This window comes from Fusarium musae, chromosome 3 (genome assembly GCF_019915245.1).
Source record: "Fusarium musae strain F31 chromosome 3, whole genome shotgun sequence".
NCBI classification, from domain to species: Eukaryota; Fungi; Ascomycota; class Sordariomycetes; order Hypocreales; family Nectriaceae; genus Fusarium; species Fusarium musae.
Window position 1 is genome coordinate 254,610 of NC_058389.1, and position 21,518 is coordinate 276,127.

Here is a 21,518-nt window from a genome sequence, read left to right on the forward strand (position 1 = left end):
TACTTTATATATAATAGAAACTTATATAATTTAATTTAAAAATTAAGCTATAATAATATTAAAAATAACTTAATTTAATAGGCTTTTAAGTATTTTATTTTATTTTACTTTTAACTAACTCTTTAAATTTTTTATTTAGTATTTAGAACTTTATAAATAATAAGCTAAAACTTTTTAAACTTTTTAAAGAAAAATATTAAGGCTTTATATTATTAAGTACTTATATATAGCTTTTTTTAAATTAAATTTATATATAATAAGTTAAAATATAATCTATTATATTTTATTAATAAATTAAAAAGATATACTTTAAAATATTTATATTAAAAGCCTATATATCCTTTCTATATATAGTTTACTTATTTAAGCCTTTAATTACTTAGCTTTTTCTTTTATATATATAATAAACCTTATATTTATAATAATTTATAGCTTTTAGTATCTTATTAATAACTTTTATTTTTTAACTTCTTTTATAATAGTAAATTAAGTAAACTTAAGTTATACTCTTTAATATTTTAAAGATTATTTTATTTATATTTCTTTTTTAAAGGCTAAGTTTTTTATACTAATTTAAGGCTTTAGTTATAAATCTTATTATAAAAACTCCATATTAATAGCTATTAATAAGATTTTTAATTAATATTTTATAAAAATTAAATAGATTATTAACTAGTTTATAAATTATAAAAAACTCCTTTTTAATATATAGATTTAAATCTTATTTACTAATATAACTATTAAGGTCTTTAGGTAATTATATTAAAAAACTAGAAAAAGAAACTAGTAAAAATAATAGCTTAATCCTATATTTAAAAAAAATATTAAATATAAATATTAACTTTTTACTTTAGTTACTAACTAAATAGCTTAAAAAACTTATTATAGTAAATTTCTTAAATTTTATTAATATAAATAGCTATAACTTTATTTTAATTATAAATTATATAAATAACTTTAATTTAATTACTAATAGTAAAATTACTTTTATAATCTTAATATTTTATAAAGCTTTAAGTATATATTTTAATTAAATTAAAATTAATACTTACTTAGCCCTCTTTTCTTTAAAGATTTAGCTTATATCTTATATTACTTTTTATTTAAAGTATAGCTAATCTTTACTTTTTTTAATATAGCTTATTAAATAAATATAAAAAGGATTTATAATAGTAAGTAATATTTCTAATTTAATTAATACTAATTATTTCTTTATTATTAATACTACTAAAACTATATATACTATTTAGCTAATTTATAATTAATACTAATAATATAATAAGGAGCTTAAGGAAGTCGCTGACCTAAAGAGAGCTTCTTTAGTCTTTATAGGGTTATAACAGAACTTTAATGCTGCTAAAATTTTCCCGAGCATTAAAGATTGGATTAAAGCCTATAGGAAGGTCAGTGAGGCCAAGTTTCAGGAGTCAATTATGAAGACAGGGATAGTAGGAGAAATCAGGGTCATGAACGCAACTCGAGAGGATCTCGCTGCTCTGAAGAATAAATAGGCTGTTTCTTTAGCGGCTCAACCTTTCTTCCAGGACATCGGAGAGTCTTGTGTTCAGATAAATGTTGATCAGGCACTGATGGACGGTCGGTTGATGGGCAAAGCCTTGTAATACATTCCATAGTTAGGGACAAATTGATCCAAAGGTGTTCTATTCCTGATTAAATTTCTAATTGGCTTTCCAGGATCCAAATTTAGGCGCGGCTTGGACGAATAGGAGGGTGCCAATTTAGCTGTCTACCACTGGACGTTCGTGATCGCATATTGCGCATTTGGGGCTTTGTCACTCTAAACCTTAACAGTGTCACCGTTAGACCTTGGCTTGGTTACCTGCCAAGCAGAACCTCTTTGTTGAACTTCTCTGGCTTTCGGTGTCTTTCCTTCGATCCTTCAGAACTCCGTAGAAGCGAGGTGAATGCTTTCTGTAACCGCGTGCGCCTGTTGCTCTAAAGCTCGGCAAAAGAAGTGAGCGTAGGTCTCTGCACAGGTAAAGCCAAGGTGTATTTTATGTGACTCAACTTTCTCTTTTACCTTGACGTTATCGGGGACTTCCTATCTAAAGAGTACCTGACAGCGGGTACAACGAGCCTTGAGCTCGAAAAGAGGGGTATTCACAGGGTTTTGCGACGTCGTGCAGATGAGAGAATTAACCCGGTGGGTTTTCAATAAGACTTGCGAGCGGTTCCATCTTCTGATTCTTCTCTTCGCTGCGCTTGCGCCGGCTCTCAAGAGCTTCACTCCATTCTTTAACTAATTTGGCATCCTTTCCTCCTCCATGAACGGCATTAGTTATGCCCTTACGACGGCTATGGCGTAGGTTTAAGACAAACTCATTGAGCTTCCCGAAAAAACGCCAATGGTCTGCCGAAGTAGAAATGATGTATACTCGATCGCTGTTCGGCATGGCACCTATGCAGGGGAAGGTGGTTTTAGGCAGGCCAGCACTGAGACCTCGAGACTTGGCTATATTGAGATTCCGGTATTCTTCCAGAGTTGCTCTGATGGTATATCTAATTAGTCATTTGTGGATCTCACCAAGTTTATGCTTAACTCACTAAGGCTATCCCATTTCTTACGGGCCGCTACAACTCTCATAAGCAGCTCAATTGGAACAATTGGTGTAATCGTGACCGGTTTCCAACGTCCTGAGACAAGGATACTCTCCAGAATCTCCAGCGTCTGCCAAAAGTGACCCGGTCTAATAATGTTCAGCGCTTTGTGAGCGTTCTCAATAGCTTCAAGCAGCTTCACTATCTCCTCTGCGTACCTATCGAAGGTTCGCTTATATGTATGGGTCTCCGCCTTGCGTCTCGGAGCTGTTAGAATGCCGTACAATGGCCCGCAGAGTAGGAACGAAACAATGGTGATGAGATCGCGTGCATCATCAACTGTTTCGGCGTCCATGTTGATGTAAAGGTCTGGCTGGGCTTTCAGATCATGTATCATCAAGGTTAGGGCCATGACTCCTTTTATACATGTAGACAACGCATTTCGTGTCACGTCTTTTTCTGCAGACCACCATATGCTCAGAAGGGTCTCAATAGCTGGCGTTGGGCTTTCGCGGTAGACTGGCATGTCTGCGTAGATTTTTGATGGGAACCAAAAAGAGTACTCGGCAGGTAAGAAAAGTTTGAAGGTCTGGTTTTGGGGTCTGGAAGGTACGGAAAGGCGGAGGCCGTTGACCTGTTCGATAATAAGAGGGAAAACACGCCTCGGGTGTCGATTAGGTTCCCCAGCACTTCAAAGCCGACCAAATTGCACTTCTTGGCCTCACATTGGTGATTCGGAATGTTGTCACTCGCAATAAGGGACTTCTGTGTCGCCAGGTACATCTTGGCTCAATTCACACCCAAGAAAGCCAACCATTTCGATTCTCTTTTGACGCCCCTCGACTTTCACGTTCGTTTATTCGGTCAGTATGTCATTAGGAACAACTTGAAGAGCGAGGCCATCTCTCGTGCCACCACATCCTTCTTTGTGATCTAGATGTGTTATTGCAGTTGAGACTTGTGGCTGAGAGCTTACTCCGCTGACAGAACTTGGTGGCTGCATTCAAGGCAGGTCGATAATGGGTTGGGGCAGTGCTCGTCACATAACACCGCTTGCTTGTCCAACGCACGAGCCATTTCAAGTCGCGGGCCCGGTCATGGTCTCGAAAAGCAACGTTTGTTCTTCGGCCACCCCACCATCCCAGACCTGCAAGCTTTCGTCACATCGCCGATCGGGGCCAATGCAATCGTGATTCACTCAGCTACTTGGAGGGGACTGAGCGAACTCGCCCTGAAATATTCGCTCTAGCCAATGAGAGCCATTTCTGAGTTCTAGCACAGATCGAAAGTCGATCCCTGGCCAAGTTTGCCTGGTCAAATGATTGCCCGCCCAATTTTCCAACACCCAGCTTGCCTCTCTCATCTTCTTATCAACAACATCTTGGGCCGTCAAGCATTCCTTTCGCCAAAATTTTAGACATCATTCTGCTAGAACCTGTTCGCGATGGATGACAGAAAGACTCCTGAAGAACTTCCTGGGGATACTAAAAGCGCTATTGAACAGCTTTCTGATGGTGAGAACTTTCTTCTCGTTACTCTGCCGCAAGTACAGGCTGCTAATTTTGTAGTCGAAGATTTCCCTTCCGTCTATCTAGCCAGGCTGAGAGCAATACTTAGGCCAGACCACGGTAAACCCACGAGCCTGCTTCAGCACCTGCAGCAGGACCCCGTCTCGGACCTTATATCCCAACGCCAGAAACCAAGAGAGTAGCTCGAGAAGCCTACTGAAGTCGACTTTATAGACCCTGCTCCTATCCTTGACCTTGAATTCGACTTGTTCGAATATAACATTGGAGAATTCGCTCTATGCACTGATAGTAAAGATACCTTTACTGTTTCGCCAAATTCTGGAGCTATGAGTGTGGACTATACGCCAGTCCTGGAGAAATCTGATGCCCACCCAGGTCTACTCTCTCTCTCGAATTTGTAGACGGTTCTGATAATCTTTCTGTGCCTGAGCAAGACAAGACTGTCAAGTCATCAGGAATCAATCAACCACTTCCTTCTCTGGTAATGCCTATCGGCCAGATATCTAAAGGATATACAACAGAAAGTGGCCTTCAAGTCTCGGATGAGACTAAATACGTCCTTGTTGTCGATGCCGTCGCATCTGCGCATCCTGTCTGGCTGATTTTTGATTGAATGCTTGTGTCCGAAAACGATGAGGAGAAGGAGGGCATCCATCTAGAGGCAGTTGATTTGGTGTTTAGGGGATAGAGAAGAATTTTGATGCTGCCCAAGTGTTGCTGAGCATTCAAGATTGGTTCCAGTTCTACGATAAACTCATTTTCACTCAGATTCGGGACTCATTTTGAAAGACAGGGTTGACAGGAAAGGTCAAGGCCAAGGTCGTGACTGCTGAGGATGCCAGTGTACTCTGGAACAAAAATATCTTTGTTGACAAGAACAAATAGACTGTTCTTCCAGTGATCAAATCTTCACTACAGGGCACTAGAGAGCTAAGGGACAAAGAGATGGTATTGCAGGCTGGAGAATGTTATGATTGACGAAGCCTTTTACCGCATTTCCATAGTTAGAGATACATTGATCCAAACATGTCCCTTTGATGAACTCTTCCTCTTTCTGCGTGATCTCAGCTGTTCCCCATCACATACAGTTCAATTGTCTATAAGACTACACTGATTAAACAGGCGAACATGTCCAAATATTCGTGCACCATCATTCGGTTTCGCATCTCTCCCTATCGGAAAGGGTATCGACAGACAAGGAGCTGCTCAAAGTAAATTGCGGCAAATGAATCAAGTAACATGATGATTCAGAGGGGGGTCTGTGGTACCCCGATTAAGTGCCACTGGTCGGACTGAAGAGCTTTGCCGGGGCCAGCATCCCAATCCTTTGCGCGAGGTGATTATCCTACTAGAAGTCTTTCCGTCTAGAGAAATTTAGTCAAGTTTCCTCACCTTGTTTGTTGGTATACATAAGCTTGGGCTTTGCAATAGGGGTCGTCGCGGCCTGGAGTTGGGCTCATCAAGAGTTACACTCTGATAAGGTAGCAGAAAGCTAGCGAGCTTGCTCAAGAGGCTTTCATCTTCCAATCACGATATTTATATCTATAGGTAGGGAAAGACGGCCTACAATGAACAAGGCGAGAAGTGAAGTCGCAACACCCGACTCTCGGCTTGAAGTCGAAATGCAGCATGCAGCGCAGACTACCTTGAAAGCAACAGCCCAATCTAGAAGACTAACTTTTCCCTGAGATCTTCAACTCCAGCTTCGAAAGTTCCGTTTACTTGTACTAGCCACGGTATTAAAAATGAGCATGGGTTTTAAAAAAATATTTATGTCTATTGTAGCTCTTGCGTTAGCCCCAGCTCTAGGTTATCCGCCCGAGGCGTTGGGACTGCCAACACTACCGAAAGCCACCATGACTAAGCCGAACCACAAGGAAAGCAGCGAGAAAGCGATGAGAGACTGAATAAAGAATATATAAACAGAATACAAGGCGCCTAATCGATGATCGCGGACATTTTAAGAGACGATGACACAGATGTTTACCACCCTCGCCATGAAACATTGCAAAAGAGACACTCCATGCCGTGGCAGAGCCTTTTTTTAGCGAAGTTGAGAACGAGGTATAGCGTACTGTCACCCGGCCTTAAACATTCCCCCGTAAGCCAGTCTGGCGCGCCTAGAAGGCCCTGTAATGTTAAAGCCCTCCCCGAAGAATTAGTGGACAATTCAGTATAAATCTGCTGGTGCTGATCCGGGCTAACTGGACCTAATGAAGCAGGGAATGACTGTTACGTGCCATGCCAATCGCTGTGCCTCCATCTCTTGGATGACCTGGAGAGTGTCACTGGTATTTTGCAGGTCATCTATTTGTTAATTTCAGACTATGAGTGTAAAAGGGATCGCAATGAGTGTTCGTATCTATATTGTTGCGGGTGTTCACAGCCGTTCAGTTGAGCGCAGCGCAACGAACAGCCCCCAACGCGCGTACATCAAAGCTTTATCAGGTGTCAGCCCTTCAATGTTCGCCATCACATCACCAGAACAAGTGACATCAATGGCCACGCCATGAGCTCAATGTTCGTCGACTGTACTCCGAATATTCAATGCACGTCTTTACCCCTGAATCTGCCATTGTTCACGAGAATCTACAATCTTTGCGCTTTTTGCCTCTCTTCCTCGACTTGCCTCGTTGCGTATCTACGCCGTGACGCCATCGTGAGCTCAGTGTTCCGGCACCGTGTCTTCCACCACTGTTCAATCGCAAGAGTACGAGGTATCAAGCACCACCAGCCATCATGGCACTATATTCCGGTTTACCCTTCACGCTTCCATACCCAACAGCAATTTGGCAGCCACTGGAGATGATCCTCAAAGCTAAAACCACTGAGTGAGGCGTTGTTGCCGCGCCAGATATCACGAGAGAAGGGATGTTTCCTCCGCTTAGTCCTGCCTCAGAAGCAGGCTTTCGTTTCCGGACCGGCTGACTGTGTATTATCAAAGTACAAGGTGTCATCATCAGAGCTTACAAATCTCAGGTAAAACCCCGATCCAAGCGCCCGACACCCCAGGCTTCACGAATGATACTGATGTATCTGATCTGCCCCCAACGACTGGACCTACGGCTGATGGTCCTCCACCCGCGAATACACAGATGCCTGAGAGCGACGACACTGATGCCGGCCCGGTCGAAGCCATGTCGGAACTCCGTTATGATAACAGCTCCGAGTCTGTACGCCCGCACGTTGAGACATCTACCTCCCAGCCTGTTTCAGGTCCCATAATTGACGCTGAGGAACCCCAGCCCAGTGAGATAGGGGATGGCTCTGACAAGCCACTTGATAGCAGCGGAAACTAAGGGCTGACTGTGAGCGTTGATCAGTTACCTGAGAGCGCTTCACCCCCTTCTGCACCAATGCCATTGTGGGTGAGCGTGTCACAGGCGCTTGGGACATTATCCTTCCGTGTGTAAATGAAAAGGATTCTGCTTACAAGTCACTCCGTGGTGATACAATCACAGCGCCTGGTTCTGGGAATGTCGTCGTTATCTCTACGGTTGGTTAGTTTTTGTTTGCCCCGTGGGAGAGAGGACGGCGATGGTGGTGGTTTCATTTATCTCCTTCTCTCTACTGGAGGCTCAAATGCTGGTGAGAAAGTCGATGACGACAATGGTGTAGATTGGTCAGCTAAAAAGGAGTGATGCATACTGTAAAGCCAGCCTCCAGCCAAGCCACCGCAGCAAGTTAAGGTTGGAGACTCGAAGCCCAGTTTTAGCCCGAATGCACCAGGACATTTTCGTCAATGAAGTCCGATGGGGGTAAGATCTTAGACTCTCGGGCGGCTTCTCCAGGGGAAAACAACGCTAAGGGCATGTAAGAACTCAGATTGAAGGCTATCTGTCCTACGATCGTCAGTTGCGCCTCGTAGACCCAGGCCACTGCAACCTTTGCCATGTTGCCGAACTCAGATCTAATCTGATATGAAAACGTTCCTGCAGATAATGAGAAGTTTATTTTTGCTCTAGTGTCGCAGAGGCTGGTGATGACAAAAACTAGCCGTTTGAGGTAGAGCGTAATATTGAGTCTTTTGGCCTTGACCCTGATACTAGCCGGGAGGGACTGTCGCCGAGCACCGTATGGGTAAGACCCTTCTCAAGACATTGCCCAGGACATAGATTACAAATACTGTGACAAATTATACTGCGGTTATTGCCGCGGCTATCAGCGGAGGTAAAGCTGACGCCACTTCTTCCTTTGACGCTGTGCTACCCATCCCAAACGCCAAATGCCCCTATCACCAATAACTCGAACCTCGTCCAGCGCAATCACAAATGGTGCCACGACAACCGATGCTGTAGTAATCACTGAAAATGTCGGTAAGCAGCTTTTGGTGAACCGCGAGCTAGCTAACAGCCTTTACGCGCAGTATCCAACCGCGATCGATGTTGGCGCTCCTGACCTTATCAACAACCAATACAGGACTTGGAATGACCAACCCTCCTCAATTATTTCCGGTACCCCAGTCGTTCATCTCACTGATCTGACACACGCGAAAACAACCGGCGATGGCACTGTCCATGTTTAACCAGGCTGCGCGCGAATGAATGTCTGTCTGCGCCCTCGAAGTTCCCGTTACGACGTGATTCGGCGACACATCCCCTCTACGCGGATTCCTGCACAAATCGATATTAGACATAGAGATAGAGATCAGTGCCGCATGGATTCGATTGAAATGAGGCTTGGGAGAGGGGTAATCGCGCCACGAATGAATCTGACGTGGGCATTGCTTTTGGGGGTTACACAATTGAGTTGGCATTCAGGCAGACTTGATGAATGCATTGATCGGTGAAGCTGACTGCATTGTCAAGTCTGAATATGGTGACGTAAAGGATTGATGTCAAGGGCAGTAGCATCAATGAGGCGTGCGCAAAAGTGATCAAGGGCTGCTGCTGGACTTGTCACCTGGATGAGTTGCTTACAGCGCACCTGCTAGCTGCGAAAGTGCAAGTATCACGCCCGCGTCCTCATCCGAGGACATTTTCACTTGGTGGACTCGCGCAGAGGTACAGTGGGCTGCTGCACCAACTGTGATTACAGGGACTAGCTAGAACTAGGTACATAGACACTAAACCTGGGCCGTAAAAACTGAGGGGAGATGATTCTGTCTCGTAAGGAGGTTATTTCGCGATACAATTCCACCAGAACTTCATGCTCCAAGGCCCGGCCCCATAATCTCCCTGCTCCGACCCCTCTCCCATGTACACAAAACACAAACGTAGAAAAAATCTACTCGAGTAAAAGCTTTTTAGCCTCCGAAATGGCAATCTCCTTAGCCTTGATTGGTCCCGTGATACCTGTTTCCTGCATAGACTTCAGCATCTGAGTGAAGTCAAGATTGTTGTAATAGTCAAACCACTTTTGGATACTTGGGAAAACCTGCACAGCATCAAAGTTCTTCCCAAGTTCCTTGAAGACCAGAGGTTGCTCATCAGGGTGGATGTTTTGTGGTTCACCCAAATCATCTTCCGCATTTCGGTCATAAATCAGCCAGACAGGATGGCTAGTCGTGATGGCGTCAATGACGAGGACATAATCGGTGTTTTCGAACTCATCATCCGTCTCTCCCTTAGGCTTCTTCTGTACCTGCCCGATGGGCAAAACTAGATAAGGAGGTTGACCGGGAGATGCAAGTGTAGCGGCCTTGGAAGATTCCGGATCAAGGTGAGAATGCGAGACTTCACCCATCCGAAGAGAGATAAAGGCGGTATGGGGATAATAATCGCCAGAGTACTTTCTCTCAGGGGAGAGTTCATCTGGCACAATAGCGCCAGGATATGTTAAGACTGCAAAGGTATCCTCGCCATGGTTGCCCAGCTTGAATCTGTCCACCTTTTCGACAGTCAAGGCAAAGCGATGGTTGGAGATATCGCTAATATTGTTGAAATCGATCGCAGTAAGCTCCTTGAGCCATTTCTCTGCTGATGCGCGCACAGGTTTACTGTGCATGCCGGATGCTTTCTGCAGATACTGATCGAGGACGTCATCACTGCCAGTTTCGAAGTCCAGCTTCGCTAGGTATTCGTCGGGAGACACTGAAGTATTGAGGTCAGCTAATTGTAGTTCAGAAAGTGTACTTGAGATTAAGGACTTACTGCCAAAAGGATCACCATTGTCGAAAGGATTACCGACAGCCTTCTTGATCTCCGCAAAGCGTTTGTCGGAAAGCATAGCGGCGACCATCTTGCGACCGAATTCGATTGGGACCTGACTGGAGGGCTTCCGTGATAGCGACTGTATTCTCTGGGGTGTTGTTGATGGGAAATTGAGAGTCTGGACACTGGTCAGCCAGTGGGTCAAGATGTGTCTATGTTGCACGTACGTTAGCTGCTGAGGGGCAGTTAAGCACGGCCTTGAGAAAAAGTAAGAAACCAATATCACGTTATGCGACAACGATACAAGTTTGTAGTGGTGAAAGCTTGCGAGAGATGATGGATGGTGAGTGGTGAGATGTGAAAAGGGATGGTGAGCACTGTTTCAGCCCGTCAGCAATCTGCGTTGTACAAAGCCACAGATCAGTACCTTTGATACCAAAGAGCCCACGATTGAGAGATCAAGTGAACTGAGGGAAAGTGAAGGAGTCAGTTCCGTGTGAGCTGATGCAGATCCAAGGTGTTTCTGGTGACACGAAGGATTACTACCCCGCCTTTGAGATATTCCGTGGTCGAATGAATATGGCACAGCCAAGGTAGGTCAAGATCAGCTCGGGGAAATGTGCGGAGGCTCCTCAAGTGGGGTCTTGACCGAAATGCAAGTTATCGTTAGCGATGCAAAGACACCCCAACCTTGTTCCAATGAAAGCCCTGCAGCCAAACAAAAGTACAAGGGAGGCCGGGATGGTATGAAGATACGTCGTGAGGGTTTTTTGTTACTCGGCAGACTTTTGAGACACTAGGTTTCTTTTGTGGCACAAAGATATCGCACGGAGGCTCACATAAGTTGAGTGCTGGAGGGAGAATACCTGGAGGCCAAAGGTGAGAGAAGTCGGATGGATCAGAGGAAAAGAGGAAGAAGTCAAGGGAAGCTGAGGGTACTCAGCTAGAGGGGAGCTAGTTGAGAGCAAAGGCGGACCTGAGGTGTGTCAGTGGCACCTCGTAAACTCGTTCGAGTGTTGGCAGTGGTAGCCATTGAACAGATGTACATGGGACCAACACTGAAGGTGCGTTCACCCGAAAGCAACACATCAAGCCATAAGAGCTGTGCAATTGCTTATTTAACTACTGTGAGCCTCCCCGTCCATTGTCGTCAATAAATCCCAAAAGCTATATTTCGAGTTTCTCATTGCACCCGACTTCTGTTCCATTTATTTTACAAGCTTGAATAAAGATGCGTGTCTACCGCGAACAAGACACTCCCTTTTATGAAGTAGCGCCTGATCTATGGCGGGACCAAGCTCCCCCAACTCTAGTGGAACTAGAAGCATGTACTCGAGGGACAGAAGTACTTGTAACGATCATTCAAGATCTACTATTCCAAATTAAGAGTTTCACACCTAGAAACATTGAAGCTACAACAGTCAAGAACATCGCCAATCTCATTACCCTGGTTTCCTATTTCTTGTATGAACCACTAGCCAGGCTTTGGCTTGCTCAGCTGGAGGCACCGACGGAAAACCGAGAAGTTGCTGCTCAGCTGGCTCAATACACGACAGTCCTAAGCAGCCTGTATTCGGAGCTGTATTGCGCACTTGTACTTGCCCAGGGTAAACTCCACCGGCACTCAGACACTACAAGAATGATCCAGCAAGTCTATGAGTTCTCAATTTCACACTACCATGAAAACAATGTTCGGATCAAGATTCCTGCCTTCAGTCCAATTGAGCTTCTTCTGAGAGTCGTAGCGTATCGTCAATCGCAGGTCAACCTCAGTATGTATTATTTCACGTAAAGACAATGACCAAGGTACATGGCTAACAACAGCAATTACAGAAGCCCTCTTCCAAGCATACCGGAGACTGAAAGTAACAGATGTTATACAGCCCGGGAATGGCATTCCCAAAGCTGGCTTTGCTTGTCTAGGCATGAAAACAATTGGACAGCCGACTTGTGTATTAGCGTTTTCAACAGACTATTGGAATGGCTTTGGTAAAATGAACGATTTCGTAAGAGATCTTCGTGACAGCCGACTTCATGCTTTTGACAAAGTACAGCTGGACAAAATTGTCGAATGGAGCAGAAACCTTAACCGCCGGTACCCGCGAGAGACTCCCCTCAGCCTCATCGCAACTTCCCCTGGTTATTTCACTCACGAAGACGACGTCGCCTCGCCCTTTCATTGTGACACTTTCAAGCCCAGGGATCGATGCACTCGCTGTCAAGCACTATTCAGATACAATGTCGCCCAATCTGTTCGGAACTTGGAGGCACGCAAGAATCGAGAAAACAAAAAGAGGAAACCAAATCTGAACTGGAGCTGCGCGGAGGTTTATGCACACTTCTTTTGTCAACAGCTGAGCGCGGATGGACACTCGCCATGTGAAATGCATTGAAAGGCCATTCCGGTAAGCATTGGAGGGAAAGTAAAACATGGTGCCGTCCTCCCCTATCGCTCTCTATATTTCTCTTATTTCTCTCCTTTACTATCTCAAATATGTCACCCAATCCTTAAATCAGTCAATCATTTAGTTACATAGTCATATATTCACTCCTTTACCAGAGTTCATGAACACAGTTGCAGCAAATCTTACCAACATGTGACTTAACAAGATTCTTGAGGAGATACAGACTACCTCACTACTTGTAACGGTGAAGCCCAAGGCAAATGTCTGTTCAAAATCTTGTCTCTTTGGGTCGGCGACTTCCTTGAGCTCCTCGTCATATCGTTGGTATCGATCGTAGATCAGCCAAACAGCATGTGCAGTTCCAGCAGCATCAACAACAAGGAAATAATCAGTATCGATTAAATCAGGAATACCGCTCGCTGTCATAAATCCCTTCTGTACTTGTCCGATGGGCAGCACTAGAGAAGGTAGGGATTGGCTGTGCTATGGACGAGAAGTTATGTGAGACACGAGCCGAGTCCTTGTAGATAAGAGGGCCGAGTAAGCACTAAGTTCGGTTTGATCAGGATGCATAGTCAAAGCTTCATGAAATGCTGAGACTGTAAAGGTAACTCCGCTGTTGGTAACCAGATCGAAGTCATCCACATGATCTGCAGTTAAGGCAAAGCTATGGCTGTTTATATCGACAGGATCCGAGAAATTTACCGCAGTAAGCTTCTCAAGCCATTCGGTTGGTGACTGGAGCGGAGAGTCGATATCTATATCCGACATTCTCTTCAAATATGGGATTAGGCTAATATCTTTGCTGGTTTCTTTTTCTAGCCTCTCGGTGTAGTTGCCTGGAGACCCTGGTGGCCATATTAGTAAACAGGACCTGAGTCCGTGTATTAAGAGGGAGTTTCTTACGATCTGTAGGCCGGCCAACAACCTGTCTAATCTCCGTAAAGTGTTGATCGGAAATCTCGTTAGCGGCCGTTGACGTTGTGAGCCAGAGGAGTTTTTGCAGTGAGACTCGTGGCTGAGGCCTTAGATCAGCACAGAGAACTTGGCCCTTAGAAAAGAAATACGAACAAAACAATCTTCAAAATGTCAAAGAGCGCGACTCGGGTCCGCCTGATCTGCTGTTGTAAGGGAGGTTGAAAGATAAAAGTCGCTAGCAGGACGCCGAAAGCCACAGATTGTTGTGAATACGAGGTCTGTTGTGTGTATGAGGGAAGAAGCTAAGTAGCTAGGGGCCCAAGCGGGCAGGCTACATACAGAAGGGATGTGTGGGCCTCCGGCACAGATATCTCAAGGCGTACCCCTCTGACTCATTAACGAGATGTGACAGATCATGCTTCGACTCGTCATACGTAGACTTGGCCTGGGAGGAGCCACGTATAAGCACCCAGTGATACAAAGCCCCAACATTCTTCTCTGAAGAGTTCAAAAAGTCCCAGCTCGCTACTCATGGAGTTCCAAACGCCAAATGGAAGATTCAGGGGGTTAGTTGGAGGTAAAGCAGGATAAAGTGCCTGGGAGCCCATTGAGCTAAGTCATCTCTGGTGCCATCATAGCCCGGTCCTTAGATTAGAACGTGTGAGTTTCTATCGTGTGTGAGGCGCGTGATGTGAGCCATCAGCTGTGGGGACTATCAACTCAAAAACAGCGGAACAAAGAATCACTCGTTTGAGATATCCTTTCGGGACTAGTCCAATCTTGGACTTGACGGCCCGGAAATAAATTCTTCTGAAGCGGTAACAGCCCACAGAAAGGTTTGGAGGTAGCCCGTTTGCAAAGATGATACTGGTAATCAGCTACAGAGGTGCGAAAGTTGGAAACCGTGGCTTCGAGGGGAATCGCCTTGCCGCAAGGCCGCCCACTACTGTTCCGCGCCAACTAGCTTTTGTTCATTTGACCAAGTTAGCTGCACTTTGTATCGAAGTTATTTTCAAGCAACCATCATTGCTTGGACATTTATCTCCCTTTGGATAAAGAGTCGAATCAAGAGCTTTGATACTCCCAACTTTGCTTAGCTAGAGGGGTTCTAGTACATTTTCTGTTCGTATGTTGGCTTCGCCATCACAAAGCAGCTCACTGGATTGTAGGGTCATGCGAGAGCGGCTGTTGATTCGACCGCTTGCTGAAAAGGAGGCTCATTTGTGTATGTACAGTCTTTCTACTAGACACCATTTGCCACAAGCGCACCTGTCATATTCAGACAACATTTAGTTGTTGAACAGGAACCTTCAAATTAGACGACGCCTGCCCATGATGTCCTCATCGATCACCCATGTTCGCAGCCCAAAACCCTTCTGGACAGCACTCGTCTACAGAGACCTGCCTAATGCAGTATTCAGAACTTCCGGAGCCTCGGAGCCTTTTCAAGCATAAAGACAAGCTTGATGGTCGCGACTTCTAGCAAGGACTGACTTCCACCAATAGCCGCTATATACTGACACATTCTGGTCTTGGTAACATCACCCTTGCCCGTCAACATCTGATATGACTGGAGGGATTAATAGCGGTGATCGCTTGGATACTACCTGGATGCGCCCCCGCAAGTAATGCTAGGCATTACAGGGAATAATGCATGCACTTACGCTTGGCATCATGGAACATCTAGAGGGCATCTTGAGAGAGTCTGGTGAAAAGTATAAAAACCCGCACTCTGACCTGTTGACACCGATTCAACTTTTACAACAAGGAGCCGACTTCGACAAGATCCATCATGCATTTCCCCAGCGCAATTGCTCTTCTTACAGTCCTGCCGTCAGTTTTAGCCTGTAAGGGCTATACTGGCGGTCTTCCCAAGCACACGGGGACAAAAACTCTCGGCTCTCCTCAGTATATTAAGAAAGGCCAGACCTTTGATGCTGGCTGGGTCAAGTATGATCGCGGCGTGAAGTGTACAGGCCAGGCCGAAGGAGGCAAGTCGCAATAGCATTGGTGACCCCTCGGCCATTGCTAACTACATTATTCAGGTGAGAAGGACACTGTTTTCGTCCTTGAAGATGGGGCGAAGCTTAGAAACGTCATTATTGGCGCCAATCAACGTGAAGGCGTGTACTGCCTTGGATCGTGCACTCTCGAATTCGTTTGGTTCGAGGACGTCTGCGAGGATGCCATCTCAATCAAGGGCGGCGGCACAGCCAATATTATCGGCGGTGGTGCATACAAAGCTGCCGATAAGATCATCCAGCATAACGGCTGTGGCCACGTGAACATCATCAACTTCTATGCCAACGATTACGGTAAAGTTTACAGGTCTTGCGGTAACTGCAAGGGTAACTGCCGACGGTCAGTGCATATGGAGGGTACTACTGCTGTTAACGGCGGGGAGTTGATGGGCATCAACACCAACCTGGGAGACAAGGTATGGATCAGGATCTACAAGTGACTACAAGACTAATGTTTCATAGGCCACCTACTCCAACAACTGCTACCCCAAAGTCCAATGTCAGGGCTACAATGGTTGTGATAAGGGTAACGGCGCTTGTGAGCCTACAAAGGCTGGCCTTTGCTAAGCGGCTGAGCAGCCGCCTCCAAATAGTGGCTTTTGTGGGTTTCTACCGAATCTTTGACATCGGAAATATTGACTAAAGATTACAAGAACCCCGCTAGGCGTATGAAAAGGTGCTAGCTGATGATCTTCTGATATGGATGTATCATGTAACATGAATTGATACTCCACGATTTGATCTTTCTTTTCCGTGTTCCTACAGAGTGATCTTGACTTTGACACGTCTTCAGCCACGTTAACCCCCCCTACCTGAGCACTACGACAGTATTTCGTGACAACTCAAAAGCATCCGCAAGGAGCTAATAGAGTAATAAGACTCCTTTTTTATTTAGCTTTCTGGAGTTTTCCGACAGGTAAAATACTTATACCAAGGCAAGGCAAGCATCTGTCCCGGGAGTGAAAGCCTTGGGTGCTGAAGAAGCTGATGCAATGGGCTGGAATGCTTCGCATCCATCATCACAATCCATCGCTCACTAGGCTGATGGCATGGGATTTAATGAGAAAACTACTACCAGTTATCAGGTTTAGTTGGCTAGATCATAAAAGTAGCATTGATTCGATGGCTCAGGCTCTGGGGCCGAATTGCTCTCGCCTTTCAGAGATAAGACCTGCGAGCGAGTCGGTGCTGAGAATAAAGAGAAGGTTTAGCTGCTCTGTCGACCAAGAAAGCTTAATTCTTCCTTCGATAATCGCGAAATGGCCTTGAAATGCACTGATGCTTTCTCTTCGTTGTTTCACGGTAGATCTCGACGTACAGGGTTCGAGTGGCTAGGCGGCTGTTGTGAAACTCATGGCGGACCGGAGGGAATGCAAATTTCTGCTCGACCTATGTAATGTCTCTGAATTCATAAGCCCTATTAAATCCTTTATTTCACTCCATCGCTTAACCCAGCTTTAGTCAAGATTGTGTGCTATTGAGATGCATACGATTTCACCGAAGGCTTCAAATAACTCTCTGACAACATTCATGATTAGCTTAACAGCTTTCTAAAACACCGATGCTACTACCAATTACTGACTAGCTCTTTTATCGTCCGATACTTTAATGTCAGACATCCGTACTCTCAAAACTCCAGGTCAAGGTGATGCATCAAGGTAGCGGCAAAGTCTCATGAGGGAGGAAGCTCATTGTGCAGGAGGTTCAGAGTCCCTGAACACGTGATCTATCTAAAACTATCTCCCCCGTCGAGATTCCCAGTGTTCAAATATGATGGTCTTGGTTTCCTGGTCAATTCTCGGTAATGTGGTGCGATGGTGAATTACCTACTTTGGAACATGCTCAACGTGTCGGCCGCAACCGGCTTGAGATAGAACCGTAGTAACTATATTCCAAACCCTGAAAAGGCTGCAAGAATGCTAGTCATGGAGTACGCCGACTGTTTTTTCCTTTTTCTGAAGAAATGTTGAGCAAAATTGATGTCTGAACTTCAGGGTTGATGATGTGAAGTTGAAGTCGTTTCGTAGTTGCTTGACCACGATTGGCCTGTTCGCTGTTGCTTCCTAATGCAGTTAGTGCTGATGTCTCAGCCTCGCCATCTAGCGCCAAGCGACTCAATCCTTCGAACAAGTCACCTTTTTAGCTGTTCATTCGTCTGTTCGGCATTCTTTCTCTTTCAAACCTCCAATCATCCCGGCTACATCACAATCGCACTATGACCGCTCCAAAACCCGCGCTCCGAGGCCGAACCAAGGTGAAGACGGGTTGCGCAACATGCCGGTTGGTCAAGACTCCACCATCTCATCCTTGCAAGGTTCATACTTACCGGAAATAGAATCAGAAAGATCAAGTGCGACGAGGCCAAGCCCTTCTGTGAGAAGTGTGTCAAGACTGGGCGCAAATGCGATGGTTACGAGTCTGTCTTTAGGCCCTTCCCCAGGACGCCGCAGCCGATCGTCAAACCAGATCCAGGGCATGATAACGCTAAGGAGGAACCTCCATTGAGCACTGGCGATCTCAATCGATACTTCTCGACCAAAACGATATTCGATGTTGAGCTAAGCTGCTATGAAGAGGCAGAGCAGGTCCTACAAGCTAGCTTGACCAACGACTCGATACGTCATGCTCTGCTGTCTCTCAGGGCTCTGCGAGGAAATCTTGAGGCAAGGAACGAAGGAGATACATCCGAGACAGACGCACAGCAGAGATTGAGCTACAACTTCGGTCTTCAACAGTACAGCAAAGCTTTGACTAGCCTCGCATTCAACCTCGCATACCCCAGCCCTGAAAGCCTAAAGTCCGCACTGCTTTGTTGTCAAGTCTTGATCAGCGTTGAACAAGTCCGAGGGAACTTCTCGGCCATGGGACTGCATGTAATTCGTGGACTGGACATCCTGCGCGAGTACCGCGCCAGACCGTACTTGACCACCAATGGCCTAATACCAGCACGACATACTGGTCTGCCTGCCTTGGATGTCTTTATTATAAAGCTGTTCGCTGCGCCTTGCAAGTTCACTGAGCAACAGTCCCCAGAAGCTTCGAGCATAATGACGCCGCCAATTGAAACGAATGACCGAAAGCTGGCGCCAAACATGCGAGCGGAACTTACAAAAGTCGCGACGTCGACCATTGCACTTCTGGGAAGGACAACAAACATTCAGTCGGAGCAACAAGCTCAGCCCCTTCTTTCTGAAAAACGAGACTTGCTTGGTGGTTTGGACTCATGGCTTAGTGCTCTTGAATCTCTTCAGAAGGAGACACAACCAGGAGAGCCCGAGTCAATTTCCGATAACTTCTTGCGTATCTTATATCTTATCCTGAGAATCATTCTTCTGGGAACTTTAGAAACCTCACCAGATCTTGATGCCAAGCTAAAGGAAGAAAACAAGCAACTCCAAGGCTTAGCGAATCTCGTCAATGAACGACTGAAGGATTATGATATGCGACGGGGAATTGATGGCAGCTTAGCGACGCAATCTCAGTAGATCAATGAGTCATTAGTCTTCGCGATACTCTGTTGCTAAGTCCGACATGAATTTGTAAGGCCGAGACGCGAGTCGTGAGACGCGGCTCGTCCCAGAAAAGCATGCTGACCGAACTGGCCAATGAGAAGCCGACTCTGTTGTTCAGCCCAACTGCAGGCTCAAGTATATAAACAAGTCATTGAAACATGAATACTGTTCTCATCACAATCAACTTCCTTCAATCGTCTAATATCAATCGAAGGTATCACTCTTACTAAAACTATCGCCAATATCATAAGCCTCCTGACGAACAACTCCCTCGACGAATAACTCCTCCGACAAACAACTCTTGCAATAACCAACTCCTACGATAATCAACTCCCGCGAAATAACTCCCCCAACCAACAACTCCTGCGGCAATCTACCCGTCTAATAAAACAACTCCCCCGGTAAATAATTCCTTTAACAAACAATCCCTCCAATGAACAACCCCTCTAATAAGCAACTCCTCCGACAAATAGCTCCTCCGATAAACAACTCCTCTGTCTCTCACCATGCACTTCCTCCTCCTAGGCGCAACAGGCCGAACCGGCAGATACGTCGTCTCCGAACTTCTTTCTCATAATCACACTGCCGTCGCTCTTGTCCGCGATGCCAGCAAAGTTTCTTCTCAGCCTGGCCTCACTGTCGTCACCGGCTCGCCGCTCTCTAAAGACGATATCCGCCGCGCTCTTACAGCTGCTCCAGGCCTGACACCATCTGCAGCAATCATAACTCTCAACACGGTCCGAAAGTCAGACAGTCCCTTCGCAGCTCAAGTTTCGCCGCCTCGCTTCCTGGCAGACTCATGCGCTAATGCATGTGAGGTTCTTAAAGAAGCCGGTATCAAGCGCATCGTCGTCATGTCCACGGCAGGTGTTGGGGGCTCGTGGGGTAAGCTTCCGTGGGTGAGCAAAGCGTTCATGGGATGGACGAACATCAAGTATGCTCTGGAGGATCACAACCTGTTGGATAAAGAGATCCGAGCAACTGACATGGACTGGACTCTTGTGAGAGCTGTGAGACTGGACTTTGGGAAGGAGACGGACAAGAATGTCGAGACATTGGGTAGTGCTGGTGAAGGAATGGGAATGGCTGATAGTGTCTCGCCGAATAGCGTGTCGAGATTCTTGGTCAAAGTTGCGGTTGAGGGATCATTCGTGAAGGAGGCCGTTGTTGTCCGTAACTGAAGAACATGGCTAATATTTCGTTCCCGGCATTCAGAACTGCAGGGTTTCATGCATCCTATACAATAGTAATCACAAGATCGAGGGTATTTCACATAATTACTACAAATATCATGAACAAATGTCTCATATATGCTATCTTTATGTATCATGATCATGACGACTATATACAAAGAAGTCATATCCAGTCTCCCATATAATCCAACTTCAGACACTCGGCCAAACTGCGCTTAGTACACCTTGGTAACAGGAGTCTTGATATATGGCTTCAGGCTAGTCTTGCCATTCATCTCCTCATCAATAGCTTGAACAAAAGCCTTCGCAATGAGGTCCGCAGCCTCAGGGCTAGTATGCGTATGATCCTTAGGATACAAAGAGTTAACCTTTGCATTACCCAACTTCTGATACATCTTCGTAACAGCAGCAAAGTGATCAACATAAGTAACGCTAGGGCTGTTCAGAGCCTTAGCAGCAGTGGGAACATATCCCACGAACCGAGGAGCAGCAGGCTCAAACGTTCCAGTTTCCCATTGGTTGTTGGGCGTCTGAGAGCTGAGAATCACAGTGGCGCCCTTGGCGACGAGGGCTTTGGCGGCTTGCGAGACGTAGAAGACAAAGGTGTAGACCTTTTCGCCCGTCTTGTCGGAGATGCAGACTTCTGTGCCGGCGCCGGGACAGTCGGAGCGGTTGTTGTCGTTCTTTTCGGGAGAACCGCCGTCGTTGTGGCCGAATTCGATGACGACGATGTCGCCTTTCTTGACGAGGTTGACGATCTCGGTGAAGCGGCCCTCGTTGGTGTAGGAGCGGGCTGAGCGGCCGCCGATGGCTTTGTTGACGGCTGTGACCTTGAGATATTTGCCGATGTAGTTACCCCAGCCGTCAGTTACACCGTCGTTGGCTCCATTCTTTGCCATAGTGGAGTCACCTTTCATCTGATCAGCGTCTATCCCAGTTCAACAGCAATCGCTTAACTTACCAGCAAAGTACACCGTCTGGCCAGAAACGACCTGGAAAGCTCCAGCGGCAAGCGCTGCAAGTGAAAGAGACAGCTTCATGATGACTTGAGTTTCAGATAAAAAACCAGCGGAGAGTATAATGAAACCCAAAGCGTCGCTCAGAGCTGTGTATATCTATTTCATGCCATGGCATTGCATCAATTAAACCCCCAAATTAACAATCCAGGTGATCATTCGTTTTATAAAACAAGGTTCGCGATCTAGACTCCGCGTTTACCTATTCAGGCGGGCTCTCCGTCAGTGCCAAGCCTGATGAAACAGGGATGTGAAGCTTTTCCCACCATTCAG

The 21,518-nt window shown here is 45.9% G+C and overlaps 6 protein-coding genes across 6 annotated transcripts; 3 read left to right on the top strand and 3 right to left on the bottom strand.

The window, feature by feature from the left end:
- Positions 1-2,156: 2,156 nt before the first annotated feature.
- J7337_003537 (uncharacterized protein) lies at positions 2,157-2,914 on the bottom strand (the record flags this gene model as incomplete). The annotated part of the gene is made up of 2 exons (XM_044821253.1): positions 2,157-2,316; positions 2,562-2,914. The coding sequence occupies 2 exons, from the start codon at positions 2,912-2,914 to the stop codon at positions 2,157-2,159; spliced, it is 513 nt and encodes a 170-aa protein (XP_044682586.1).
- Positions 2,915-9,314: 6,400 nt separating this feature from the next.
- On the bottom strand, positions 9,315-10,268 carry J7337_003538 (uncharacterized protein; the record flags this gene model as incomplete). The annotated part of the gene is made up of 2 exons (XM_044821254.1): positions 9,315-10,120; positions 10,181-10,268. The coding sequence occupies 2 exons, from the start codon at positions 10,266-10,268 to the stop codon at positions 9,315-9,317; spliced, it is 894 nt and encodes a 297-aa protein (XP_044682587.1).
- Positions 10,269-15,295: 5,027 nt separating this feature from the next.
- On the top strand, positions 15,296-16,091 carry J7337_003539 (uncharacterized protein; the record flags this gene model as incomplete). Its single annotated transcript, XM_044821255.1, has 3 exons — positions 15,296-15,473; positions 15,549-15,940; positions 15,987-16,091. The coding sequence occupies 3 exons, from the start codon at positions 15,296-15,298 to the stop codon at positions 16,089-16,091; spliced, it is 675 nt and encodes a 224-aa protein (XP_044682588.1).
- Positions 16,092-17,739: 1,648 nt separating this feature from the next.
- Positions 17,740-19,009, top strand: J7337_003540 (uncharacterized protein; the record flags this gene model as incomplete). The annotated part of the gene is made up of 2 exons (XM_044821256.1): positions 17,740-17,804; positions 17,860-19,009. 2 exons carry the CDS (start codon positions 17,740-17,742, stop codon positions 19,007-19,009), a joined length of 1,215 nt encoding a protein of 404 aa, XP_044682589.1.
- Positions 19,010-19,542: 533 nt separating this feature from the next.
- Positions 19,543-20,217, top strand: J7337_003541 (uncharacterized protein; the record flags this gene model as incomplete). Its single annotated transcript, XM_044821257.1, has 1 exon — positions 19,543-20,217. One exon carries the CDS (start codon positions 19,543-19,545, stop codon positions 20,215-20,217), a length of 675 nt encoding a protein of 224 aa, XP_044682590.1.
- A 227-nt stretch (positions 20,218-20,444) lies between these two features.
- J7337_003542 (uncharacterized protein) lies at positions 20,445-21,269 on the bottom strand (the record flags this gene model as incomplete). Its single annotated transcript, XM_044821258.1, has 2 exons — positions 20,445-21,157; positions 21,191-21,269. The coding sequence occupies 2 exons, from the start codon at positions 21,267-21,269 to the stop codon at positions 20,445-20,447; spliced, it is 792 nt and encodes a 263-aa protein (XP_044682591.1).
- Positions 21,270-21,518: the final 249 nt, after the last annotated feature.